At 36.2% G+C, this 13,773-nt stretch overlaps 1 protein-coding gene across 1 annotated transcript in view; it reads left to right on the forward strand.

Annotated features, from left to right (window-relative positions):
* IQCM (IQ motif containing M) overlaps positions 1 to 11,420 on the forward strand; it is a 54,595-nt gene extending 43,175 nt beyond the window's left edge. Inside the window, exon 9 of the mRNA XM_026042583.1 lies at positions 11,329 to 11,420. Coding sequence (XP_025898368.1) covers positions 11,329 to 11,420 — 92 coding nt within the window. The remainder of the gene's footprint in view (positions 1 to 11,328) is intronic.
* The last annotated feature ends 2,353 nt before the right edge of the window (positions 11,421 to 13,773 follow it).

Below are 13,773 nucleotides of genomic sequence, written 5' to 3' on the forward strand. Positions count from 1 at the left end.
TCTCCATTAATACATAAAAAGATATATCACTACAATATTCTTGATTGGAAGGATATATATTAGATTTCAAAAGTTCAAAGAACATCTTACTGTCTGTGAGGAAATGAACCATATAAACTGCTTTATCTACACTATTAAAATATGTATCAAATATATATCTATATTCTAGTATATGCACAGTGCAAAGTATCCATACCTGGATAAGTATGTATAGTACATGTAGAATTTCTAAAAATAAAGTGGAAGCTCCAAAAAGAGATCTATATCAACTGAACAGAACAATTTTTTAAATAATTACAAAGAAAGAATTGTTTGATATCCTGTTTATGGATTATAGTCTACAGATTATATTAGTTTCACCATTTTACTTTTTTTATCTACTCTTTCAATTTTTGTATTTTTCCTTACCTTTGCACAATTAGTATTTGCTAGCTGCCACTGTGTATTATTAGAGTAGGTCATCAGCCACATCTTCATCTAAAACATTTCTATAAAGCCCATGCCCGCGCAAATACCTTCCCATTACACCTTCCTAATATATTGCCTTTTTCAAGGCAGGTTTAGCAATGATGTAATTCCCAAAATTATCCAGAAGGATCTGAATGGTTGTGTGAATTATTGTGTGAATACTTATTTGATTTTCAATTGTATTTGCTTGATCAAAACTGACACAATTTCCTCTTTAACCACGTGACTAGACTGATAGTTACCACTCCTCCTATCAGCATGTGTCTCGGCTATCCATGTTTGTGTTTCTGCTAAAGAAACCAAACTTGGGGCAGTTTTGATGATGGGTAATTTAGGGTTTTCTGTTATTTGTCTTGTTGTGATTACATTGGTCTCAGTTCTATTTAATCTGAAATAGACTTCTAGGGTAGTATTGCTGTTGTCTATCATCCAGCAAGAAACTGTGTTTCTACGTCAGGGAGATCTGTCATTGTTACCATYGTTGTTGAAGTCTTCTGCTTCAGTTCATGAATTATTACTTTTATTTTGTTAAGTCATGCTGAAAGCTGACTATTTGTGGTGATTTCTTTTCAAGCCGCTGTTTGAAATTTCACCCCTTTTGCTGGAATCCTTTATATCATGTTGTGATAACCATCAAACTTCTTGAAAACACAAAGTCTTTGGATCATATGTGGAAGATAAGATCCAAGATGTCTCTCCATTGTAGTTCAAGAGAGTGTCTAATAAATCTGTGTTTGATAGATGTCTGAATGCTTTAGATGCCCTTCAACAGACTGCATTTATTAAAGAAGTCAGAACTGTTAGCTAAATACTGCATTTAATATTTATTTTACTTATTTAGTATGTTTTTCTGCTTTCTGTATTAATATGTGTTTTCTCTTAAATAGAACTCCCCCACACCACCTTTTTCTGGATTTCCCAGTTTCCTACCTGAGCCTTCTGTTATCAGAATATATACATATATATATAGTTCAATACAGTGATGGATAAAATACTTATAACACTTTTGTTAGGAAATATTCCAGAATAAATTACTGTCTCAAATAGACATTTCAAAGTGGATTGTCATTATTATGTAAAGATTGGCTTTCASTCAGGATTTTGAACTCAAAGGCGCCAACAGTAAAGCTAGTTCATGCCCCTAATAATTGGGCTTGGTCTTGACTCAGAGAAATGTGGGCATCCCCCGTTTAAATATTGCCATAATTTTGTCACACTGAGTGAAATTTTTGTGTGAGAGTAATTATATAATGACTGAAGTAACTTAGTACCCCCTTTTTTTTTTAAAAACAGCCTGTTTTATCAATCAGATTTAATTCTTATAAAAMTACTCTGAAAGTTTATACTAGTATATTGAATAAAATTATTGTACTGGTAGGCTATCTGATATAAGAGAAATAGATAAAAATAATTGAAAAATAAGGTTTTTAAGGTCTTTATTCTGAGGAAGAAAAAGCATATTATATAGCTTTAGTTATGGTCGATTCCATTAAATTCATTAGGAGCTGAAAAATACTGGTATTTTATTAACATTTATCAATTTATCTATATTTGTATATCAAGCAGAAAAGGGTGCAGTCGATCACATGAAGATAGTTTGGCAATATTCTACTTCTTTGGTTTCAGAAATGTGTTTTTTCAGAATTTTGTTCCAATGAGGAGTCATAAAAAATCTCAGTGTAAAGGATGGATGGAGAACAGTCCAGTTTGTTTGATGGATTCAAGAGAGTTAACAGCATATTTTGTGTTAAAGATGTATGTAAGTGTTTGCAACTGTATGATACTGGATAGAAATTGCATCTTTACTAATTTTGCTGTCTGTAGAGGTGTAAAGGTTTTAGAATAAAATTAAATTTTGCATAATAATCAGAAGTTATTTAGTCTTTCACAACTTCACGGTGCTGTGAGGTTGAAGTAGAATCCTCTACTGACTAGAATCACTCAGAAAATGGAATTAGTACTTTCAGAAATCACTAAGAAGTCTGCTATATATAAGGTAGTATTTTCTAAATACAGATTTTCAGAAGTTTATAGAGCTACATTTAGACAGATTATGGCATGGTATCCTCCAAGTAAGTTGTCCCCTGCATAGCCAGAGCAGAATGAGGACAAGTCAAAGCTCTAAGAACAGAGGTGCTTATTATACCTGTTCTTCCCTTTCCTTAAATATGTCGTGTTCAAGAAATACCTAGTGCGTGGGKTTTTTTTTRTTATTATTATTAAATACATTGACAGTGATATCTTACCATAAGAGCTCATGAAATGACATACAGATGCTGACTGCAGATAAAATCGAAGAAATGTCAAGGAAAGGGGAGAATGCGGAAAACAGATGACTACCTAAAATTCTGTAAGTAAAAATCCTAATAGGTAAATCATCATTTTGGTATGAAAAGCACAAATTTCAATTTGTAACCATTTTCTTCTGAGTTCAGGAGAAGTTTTACAATAACAATCACCTGTATTAAATTTTAGTAACATAGTGAAATAGTTAGTAGTGTAGCTTATCTTCTGGTGTCTGGAAAGGTAGAAATTTCATTAGGTCTTTGTTTGTGGCTTTTGGAAATAAGTCTAACCTATGTTTCCCATATTCCCCTACTCTGAAGCATGGCATCTCCTAAAATGAATAAATTACAGCTTGCACAGGATTTTGAAACATGAAATATAAACATAAGGCACTGGCACATCTCCTGAAACCTCCTAACCTTTTAGGCTGTCGAACCTGCACTTTGTAAAAGAGAGCGAGCTTTGGATGTTTTTACAGAATATTAAATACAAAATCATTTTTTTAAATACAAGCCAGGGACAACATTAGGACCTACCCTTGTTGAATGCAGAAGCAAAAACCTCATTAGTTTTAATGGCAAATGATTAGGGGCTAACATTGGAGATTGGAAGTTAGCTTCATTTTACCTTTCTCCTCCTATCCTGCCATTGTCTCTTAATTTTCATTAGCACAGGAGAGGAGGCCAATTTGTATGAGGCAGYGGCTGAAACTTTGAAATTCTGGTGTCTTTTGTTGGTTTGTGTCACATTCTAAGTATTATTTAAACATCATTTTTTTCATATTAATACTGGATAATACTCTGGAGGTCTCTTTAAAACAGCTAATGTTCCCTTTGGCACTGAAATCCACTTACCTTAACTGACTTCTGTTRTACTTCAACCTGATTCTCAGAGTCACAATGGTGATATTCATTTTAATATCCCAATAGGCTCTTAATATTCATCAAATATTTGATTTACATTTTCTAATAAGGCTTACAGAATGCAGGAACATGAAACCCATACTCTGCCATGATTCTTAMTACTGTCTCTTTCATTAACATTGCSAATTATGTCTCCAAAATAATTAAAATCTGTAATTGAATATACTAGAATAATTTTGGAGAATTAGTTTAATTATTCTAGTGCTTYTATTTGGAAAGATCATATCATTTATAATAGCAGGATAGGGAAAAAAAAGAATTTACTCATGCAGTGTCCTTTTTTAAAGTTACCTTTTAAGAAAATATATATACTTGAAATGTATACGCTYGTTATGTACAGCAGTTACAATGTAGATTTTTTTACTACAGAATTCTACTGAAAAAATAATCTTTCTCTTAGAATTATTTTAACAGATGATAGGTATGTTCTTTAGKAATTTGTTGCATATTTTTTTCTATATGCATACTGTAATATATAAAGTATATTTTTTACTGAAGTAATTGCTGTGTTTTTTTAGCCATAATAAAACTGTCTATGGAAATGAAGCAGGTATGCTATGGGAAGCGTTACTTACAGAAGTCCTTAAGAAAAAAGTCACAAACCTCCTCGGGGAGGATTCACCGGGGGCCTGACCAGAGGGTCTGAAAACTGTCTGTAAACCACAGAGCAGCACTTTGCAACCGCTGCTGTGATCCACTGAGTAGCACCACTGAGTGGCATGGTGACCTGTACAGACATAGGTGGGAAGTGTATTGTAGTGAGCAGAAGAATTAGGGTGTGAGAAAAACCTGCACTGGAAAATTTGGAGGAGAGGGAAGTAGAGTACTAGAGGGAAAGAAGGGGGAGATCAGTAAAAGGAAGAAAAACAGGTATTTTAGTAAGTTTAAAAAGTAGCTTTGACGTGCAGGGCTTTGCCCTCATGATCCCAATCAGTTTTTTGGAATGATGCCAAATAAAATCAGCTAAGGATCTGATCAAAGCAACAGCTAAAGCTAAATGTTCCAATTTATTGGAATGATGCAGCATATGGAAGCATGGGGTACATACAGCTGTGCAAATACAGGGCTTGCATACCTAACTGTAGTTAGAGAGAGGGGTTCAGAAAGAAACTCTTTCAGGAGGAAAGTGTTATGCTACTTGAAACAAAGGCTTATAAACTACTGATTCCTGCTGCAATAATCTTTATATGCTACATTTCTCTAGCAGTACACCTGCCATTCCTGTATTTTCCTGAATGTGGTTGGTGGTGTTAGTTTAAATTTATAAAATTGTAAAAGTCATATGTCTGGAATGGATGGCTTCAGGGGTTGCTACTGAGCCTTGTGATGGAACATGATTCATAAGTCAGAGCTGACGGTGCTCAAGCTGTGTTTTGAACCCGGACAGTATCACCATGTCAGCACAAGTGCAGAGCCTGAACTAATTAGCCTTGCTGAGAGACATGGTTAATTAGTCCAGACTTAATACAGCTCTAACCATATTTCTGGGACCTGAGCTGCTACTGCTGCGTGGTGCAGTATCAACATGGTAATTCACTCAGTGTGGGATCCAAAACCCCAGTGGATGGTGTCATCAACTTTGCCTCTGCAGTGCTCCTTTTATAGGAGGTCTCGTAGAGTGAAAGTGCTTTGACCATCACCATGTTTAAGGCTGAGGAACATACAGAGGGTTCTGAGGTGTCTTCCTTCCTCCAAATTTTGTTTCCATACCCATTCTGCCAAAGTCTACATTTGCTGTTCTTCAGCTTATGTTAGAGGCTCATTTGTTCATCCACACTCCATTGCTTTCTTCTTTTTTTTTCCTTTCTGTCTAGCTTTGGCAGATTGGTTTTAATCTTCAGTGGCAGCTTCCCTTTTCCACTTCTGACAGGACTTCAGGCTCTGTGCAGTATGAAGTGGATAATATTCATTAGTGTTACCAGCTTTCGTGTTTTGACTTAGTCATGGTGAAGCAGCTGAATGCTAGACAGTGCAGAGGGGCGACTGCTGTATGAAGCATCCACAACAGATGTCCTTTATAAATATCCTTCTCAAACACAGTATCAGGAAAACTGTGATCAGATTTTTTTTTTTTATTTTTTTTTTAAGACAATTACTTTCAATATTTTTGATTCTACCTTGGTTCAGTCTTTTAAATCACTGGCTGGTATTTTGCCACCTAACCTTGCTCAGTTTGCTATTTAGCTCCTGCAGACTGTGTGCGGATGTTACAGAATGCAGCCTGGGACAGACAAGTAAAAGCCACATAAGGGCAAGGAGGAGAGAAATAGTAAACAATTTCATTCTGTTTTTCACTCCCAGCAAGAGCGTAAGTTGTTCACTGATTAGTGAACATTTCCTTTTTTCATCCAGTCTTTTTCCATATCTTTAACCAAATATGGAAAAATGATTCTTAATAGCAAAACTCTAATATATATTGTAAAAATGTTCTCCTGTGTGGAGATTACCAATTAACCCCAAAAGCTGATACAACAGCTTTTCTTTTCCAGAAATAAATATTGGTGCTTGGTATCTGGGGCTGCATGTCTGCAATGGAGGCAGAATATGGCTTTTATCATTATCCTGTTATTGAAAACAGGAGACTATTGAGTAACCTAAGAACTCCTGGAGCTCCTTAGCACTTTCCCTGTTCTTGCCAGAGAGAATCATACATTCACTGCTAATGAGCAGAGTGCAGCCTTATGAATTTGTCTGAATATTTTTCCCTGAGTCTTATTCTTCTGCTACTGAAGTCATTGGCAGAACCCCTTCTGTTGGTTTTAATGAGGCTGGATTGGACTTTTAATAAGCATCATAGTCACGTAAGCTTGGGGTTTGTTTTTTTAGCATCATGCTTTTTAAGTGTTTTTAGTTACTGCCTGCAGTGTATACAGCTGTGAACTTGGATAATAAATAAGGATTACTTCTATGAAGAAACCTTTGGCAGCAATTTTTGCTTTGCTGAGGTAAGCTGTTAGTCATCTGCCACCAAAGGGTAATCAGCTAGATTTTAAATATTGCTGTGTCTTTCTCCTTTTACTGTATTTTTGATTAGTCAATAAATACATGTTCAGTCTATTTCCAAAGCCCAGCAATCAGCGTAGAAGCAAGATATGTTGCTAAAAACCAACAGGAGCTAACAGTAAGATTTTTGGTGTTTGTTTCTTTTTTTAATGTTGTCCATAGAAATGAGTGGAAAATGGTAAAGCTTCATTGTAAAAAAAAATAGCAAGAAAAAGAATAGTATCGACAGATGGTAAAGTACATTCTCAGGAATGAATAAACTTAGTCACTGGTATAAAAAGTGAAGCCAGAGAAACTGTGTTCCTTGTTACTATTACTGAGAGTGAATTTGGGCTTGGGAACCACACAGGAAAACGCAACTGAGACTCAAATGCTAAATTTTAGGCTTCTTGGTTGGGAACTTGTCATATTTTCAGAAGGTCTCAATATCTAGTCCAAGAGGGTATCTTGTGTAATAAAATAGATATTGAGATAAGAGATGAATTATAGTTATCCATTTGTGATTATTGTGAAATAATTCACAGCTGAATATTCTTACTATTCTAGCTGTACTTTCAAAATCCCAAGCATAACAGTTGAAAACGTCGCTGTAACTAAATGCACTGTGTAAATGGAATTATTAAGCATTTTGAGGAGATAAAAAATGGGAATGGCCTTGGCATGGCTGACAACCCATGTGGATATATCCTGGACAGTGAGTAGAGAGTAAAGAAATTACATGTTTGGATTCTTATTCACTTATATAAGGTTACTTGTTGTGATTCTGTGAAAAAGGTCACTGACTAAAAAAACCCTAAGAGTTTAGCCATATCTAAAGAAATATTTCTGGTAAGTCAGGAGCCTAGTTTTATCTCTCCCCCCGCCTTCATCTTTGCTCTGCATAGAGACATTTACCCCATGAGGATGGCACTCACTTGGATTGAAATCTGGTTTGAAAAAAACTGCTTATGATATATCTTCTAGTGTTTTAACTACCAGCAGATAATAATAATACCAAACTGAATTTGAAAGTTTACAGTAAGGAAAGAAAGGCAAAAAAACACAGAATCCCTAAAATTAAGCAGCATAGATAATCCAGCAACATAAATTCTGACACACAGCAGTAGTCTAAGGGAAGTTGGAGTATTAATGAAATTGCAAGATGTGTTGCAGACAACCGGTGCTTAGTTGTTGAAGGCAGCACAAGTTTACAGTGGGGCTTGGGGAGCAGGGCACAAAACAGAACTGCAGAAATTTGAGAATCATGGCCAGTACTTCTGCAGACTTGCTGAACAGTTGTCTCATATTTTTATTCCTAACTAGCACTCTATATTTTCTATTCCTGACCAAGTGTTGCAACAAGGAAAGGAATTGGAGGTCAAAGTCTGGGCTGTAAATTCTGCAGGGTAGAACACCATCCTTTGTGCCTGTACAGTACCTGGCACAAGGGGCTCTGCATCTGTGTGGGGACTGAAGACATTACTGTAATAGAAGTATCAATATTTTAATCATCTGCCTTCTTTCATATTACCTCACAATTGTTCAGAGTAATTTGGCCATTTGTTTCCCTTGCACATTTAAAGTGATCCCAGTGAGACTCGACTGGATTGAGGTTCAGGGATTATTTGGACCTGATTATTCAAATTCCCTGCACCTGCGGGGTTTCTTTTGATATTACATTTTTCAAACTGAATGTTCACTAAATACAATGAATTTAAAATATGGAAAAAAATGAATTAAATGAAAACACTAGAACTGCATCTAAGTTTATAATCAGTGTGATGTGGGGGATGGAAGTGAATGTGGAACCCAGCTGAACAGTGTGTTGGCATAAGAACTCTTGACTTACAGCTGTTCCTTTGTTCTTTTTTGTTAGTCTTACAGCATTTTTTTTTCCAGAAAACCTTACTTTGCATGAAAGACAAATTCATACAAGAAGATTGTCTAGCTTTGTGCATCATAATTTAAGCAGAATGAATTGAAATCTGTTAAAATTATACAGCATTCTAATGGAACGGGCAGTTTAGCCTAATAGGTCATTTCTGTTGAAAATTAAAATCGAGTCCTTTTTCAAAGTAAAAATCACCTCAGACATAAACATTTTCACTGTCTAGTTAAGGTTAAGATGTGTTTAATACCAGAATTACTGAGATAAAAGAAGAAAATACAAATCTGTTACAGGAATTACACATGGAAATTGCCTACAAATAGCTTCTCTAGACACTGAAAGAATTAAACAGATGGGTAAAACTGAAGGGCTGTTTTTTTAAGTATTTCTAATCTCCTGCAAGTAGTTCAGGGTTTCTCATAGGACATGGTTCCAGCTGCGCTTTTTCTGCAGCATAACCAATGAAGAATGACATCTTTTCATGTTAGAAGCATAGGATCACTCAAGTTGGGAAGTCTCTGCCTTGGGAGATCTCTGGCTCCAAGGTGGCTGAGGTATGAGGTCAGACCAGGTTGCTTTGGATTTTATTGTATCTTACCTGAAAGGATGGAAACTGCACAACCTTCCTGGGCTTCCTGCTCCAATGGTTGATTATCCTTATGGTGCATAAGCTTTTCCCTATATCCACTCAGAGTATTTATGACAGCATTTTCCTAGGAAATGATATTTCAAGTTTCAATGCTTTGTCTAGAATTAAAGATTGAAATTCTGTTTCCAACATCTCAGATGAATCCTTTAATCATTGTGATATAGGCTGGTTAGGTGGGCTGGTTAGGTATTTGCTGTTAAGATTGTTCTGCTGGGCAGAATGAACTCCAAGTGGACAAGAACGAGCCCTTGGACAAGAAAAAGAGAGTTAGGGGGAGCAGGAGACTGATTTAATGGTTAGCTTATTCAAGGGCTAGAATGAAGAGGTTTTCTATTTCTTGTCCATACTTTCATAATATGCATTTTATTTTAAATTGTCACTGGATAAAGTGTATAAATACAACTAGAAGACAGATTTTTGGCCACCCAGAAAAATATCTTATCTGGATTAAAAAGTCATGTCTTGATTCTGGGACTTGTTTTTACATAGCATCATCTATTGAAGCATGAATATTTTTTGTGGAGGTTTTCCAGCTTAAACAGGAAGAACATGTCCTGTATAGCCGGGTGGTGAGAGATTTATTTAAGCAGATAGACTTTGAGCCTCCTCCCTCAAGGTATTTTAGCCAGTGGGTTAGCATCAGTGTTTCAGTCACTTGCCTGTTACAAAAGCGAAAGCACTCTCATCTGGACATCTTAAATTAAAGTGGCCATGTTCATCACAGCCCATTTCTGTAACCATGCCTGCTCATGCTCTCAAAACTGACTGGCTTAGTCATGGGGCATGTTTGCTCCCTGTCAGATTTGGAGATTCAGATCAGGTTTGCGTATCCAATAAAAACAAGCATTTGTTAGCTTCAGCGGCAATGGAGTTTAGATGAAGAGAAGTGTCCATCCCCTTACCAGCTGCACCCAAGTGCTCCATTTTACAATGAAATTAGCAAATACAGTAACAAAAATATCTATTTTTTCAGGTTATTATTATTTTTATTTCTTCCTTTACACCATTCTTGGATGACCTGTTCTTTTGATGTAGAAATTGCAGTGTGCAAGGCCCAGAACTATATGGATGGAGGAGATTGTCTCATGGTTCAAATGGCTGAACACCACTATAGAGAACTGGATTCCTCTCCTACCTTCACCCCCATGTCCTAGTGGGCTGCTGAGCAGTTCTCTTGTATTAGAATTTTTATAGATTTTACAGGTATTTGCTCCCTCTGGACATGCTGAAAGATGGACATGCTCTGGACATGTGTACAGCTCAAGAAAATAGAACCAATATTTTAAAAGCACCCTGCTAGATAAACAATGACTTTTTCCTTCTAGAGAATACTAGTTGTCAAAAAGGTATGCAAATTAGTGAATATTTAGTAAGGTGGCCTTCATTTCTCTGTGCTTCATTAGAGGTGTTTTGAGGATAGATAATTATAGTGAGAGCTGACAGCACCACACACACACACAAAAAAAAAGCAGAGAAAATCACCAAAAAAAAAACCTTATGAAGAAATTGGTAATTTTGTATTCAGTGCAGGGTTTGGAGGGTGTCTGATAGATAAAGTCTAGAATCAAACACAGAATGATGAAGTTAAAAAGACAACCTAAACAGATCCCCATTCAGTGAGCACGGTCCATTTTAAACACTGAACAAGTCTTCTAGGGAGTAAAAAACTGTAACATTAGCTATAACTTTTGAGTTCTTGAATCTGAAAATTTTAATATATTTGTAAAATGAGATTACAAAAAATGCGTAGTAGAAATGGCACAAAGAAGTGTTCTTCAAGGAGAATATCTCACAGATTTCATTTGAGCAAGATATAAGAGTTTGTGCAATTTTTTAAGTACAAAGAGCTTTTGTTATTGTTGTTAGTGAGGAAATGAAGCTGCTTGTTATCAGTAAACTTCTCAGCAGCTGCCTAGTCAACTGGATGCCCATGTTTCCCTGCCCAGCTACATGCTGCTGTGTCCTTCTGGGGGCAGCAAATAGAGCTGGAAGAGATCTAATATTCCTGAGGAGTCCTGTTGAAACCTGCCTTGCTGTGAAAAGGAACTGAAATCTACAATTCAGGTATCTGGAAGCTTAATTTTTAAGCTTTAAATGTACAGTCTTCATTGCCCTCATCTCTAACTATTTAGGCCTCCTATGTGAATCGCAGTTTTCTCTGGATCAAAAGGCAAAGGAAGCTTCGGTTTTTAATTTCTGCCTGTCAGTCACCCAAGCAGAGTAGATGACCCATTCCTAGGAATTACAGGAGCTACGCAGGCAGCAACCCATTTTACAGGTAAAGGAAAACTCCGTTTTTGTTTGGTACCTTTGTGGCTGTAATTAACATTTCTGTTTAGTTCTAATTATAGTTTTTGTATCTCAGCCATTATGCTAATGGTGTTGTTCAGTAGTATGTGAGMTTGCATTCATTATCACTGGTGAATTAAACCTTTATTAAAGAAAAATTCCCCTAGGCCTCATTCTGAAGTTAAGTAATTATTCATTTGGTTTTATCCTAGCAATTAGCTTATATACTGTAGCACTCATGATTGAGTTTCTATACCTCCCCAGATGAGATTAACCCACCATGGTAAATAAATGCCTAACAGCTCCCAATGTGTTGTTTTAAGCACATTCTTATATAGGAGAGGAAAAAAAAAAAAAGACTCATCATTCAGTAAAATAGCTTGCTTGTTCCTAGCAAACAATATAGTTAGAAGAAAATTGTGCTGGACATTTGGGGCTCTATGCAGCAACAGTAATAAATGAGTTTATGAAGCCCTCCAACAGAGCAGTTAATTCTTTCTTCAACTGCAATGACCTCCTTGGTCAATATGCTTCATAACTGAGATATGCAGTGTACTGGGCCACAGTCACGTAGTAAATCAAGCCTTCTGAGAGCTTCCAGACATAAATAAATTTCCTGGATTGTGTAGCTAGACTCTCAGTCATGAAAGAGAAAAAATAATATCTAGGAAATTCTTCTTGGCCCACCCCATGTATTCATACTTTGTGAATGCCTCACATGCATTAACTATTAAGTTCAACATTACTTCCCTGAAGAATGATGAGTTGTTAGATCTGCTTGAGTGTTAGAACATGGAGGTGTGGAGAAATGAGATGGTTTACCAGCAGTTGCACAAGAAAACATCAGCAGAAACAGACTGAATATGCAGTTCCTCAGTGGCCTGATAAAATGTTTTATTTTTAACAGTTTTCTGTCTCATATAGCTTTCAAGAACACATCCAGTTAAAAGCATCTTGAAAATGAGAGTTAAGGGCAGAGTTCTATGCTCTGTTTAAATTCTGTTTTTACTGATTCAGTTCATCTTAGGCCCTTCCCTTTAGTAGGCATTGTCCTGCCTTTAATTACAGTTAAAGGTTTTAGATATATCTAAACCACAAATGCCTTCAAAAGCACCAATCAAGCATCCTTGATTCCACCAAGACTTTAATGATGGATCATACATGATCATTGCATTAAGTGAAACCTAACATACTACCACAGTCAAAACATTAATCAACTTCCTGGGAGTTTTGCCTCAGGAAGTAATTTGAGATACGACCTTGAGTGTCAGTGGCTAGTGTATACAATATGCAGACATTACCTACACTGTGTTGTGAACCCAGTGAATATACATAGATAGGAAAAATTAGTATACATTTATTTTTGATAAGCATCATTTAATCTCTTGTGTATTCTGGCAATATCTGCTGTATACTCACAGGATCTAGGAGCTACCTGAAACATCTCCACTTTCAATTCTAAATGCAAGCTGCCTGCCATTAACCTTGCCTCAATATCAAACATGTGAAGCACAGCAGACATAAAATAAATGAAAAATAATTTTGAAAACTGTCACATAATTTTCTCACTGGATGTGAGAAAGAGGAAGAAGGAGGAGGGAATCACAGTTCTATTCATGTCTTTTATGTATTTGATTTCAGATTTTCAGAGGTTATCTGGCCTACCTGCATTACCACCAATGGAAGTTACATGCCAAAGTATACTTGAGTTTGAGAGCTTCCGTTATATGCAGCTGAAGATGGGATGAGAATTTGAATAAAATTGAAAGTCATTAATAAATCATATTATGTAATGCATGTGAAGTTATAAATAGCATTACATAACATGATGCTATTTACAGTAGTTGCTATCCCACCTCTTGGGATGCTAAGGAGGTTGCTTAGCATTCATAAAGTTTTTGGAACTAATAAAGTGATGTATGTACCAAGTATTATTGTGCTGTACATACTGTACTGTATGTTGTTATTGTAATCCAATTGTTTGAATTGGATACTGTAAAGCTTCCACACAGAAGTCACTTTCAACTGAATGTGTTCTACAGGCCAGGACATACATTGAGGGCCCTCTGAGACCATAAAGAAATGGTTCATTGGATCAGTGCTGTGGCAGTGGGGCCCAGTGGTCAGGGAGATTTGAGTTCCATGCTTTGCTTCTAGTCCCTTGCTTCAAGCAAACCTCTTCAAGTTTGGAGTAAGACTTCTTTTGATTTCCACAGTGGTAAAGGAAATCAGCCTGGGTTTTTATCCCTCCTATGTTATCAGAAACGATGGTTTCAGAGTAGTGAAAA

The sequence above is a fragment of the Nothoprocta perdicaria genome, unplaced genomic scaffold, assembly GCF_003342845.1.
Source record: "Nothoprocta perdicaria isolate Ctin4 unplaced genomic scaffold, notPer1 scaffold_31, whole genome shotgun sequence".
NCBI lineage: Eukaryota > Metazoa > Chordata > Aves > Tinamiformes > Tinamidae > Nothoprocta > Nothoprocta perdicaria.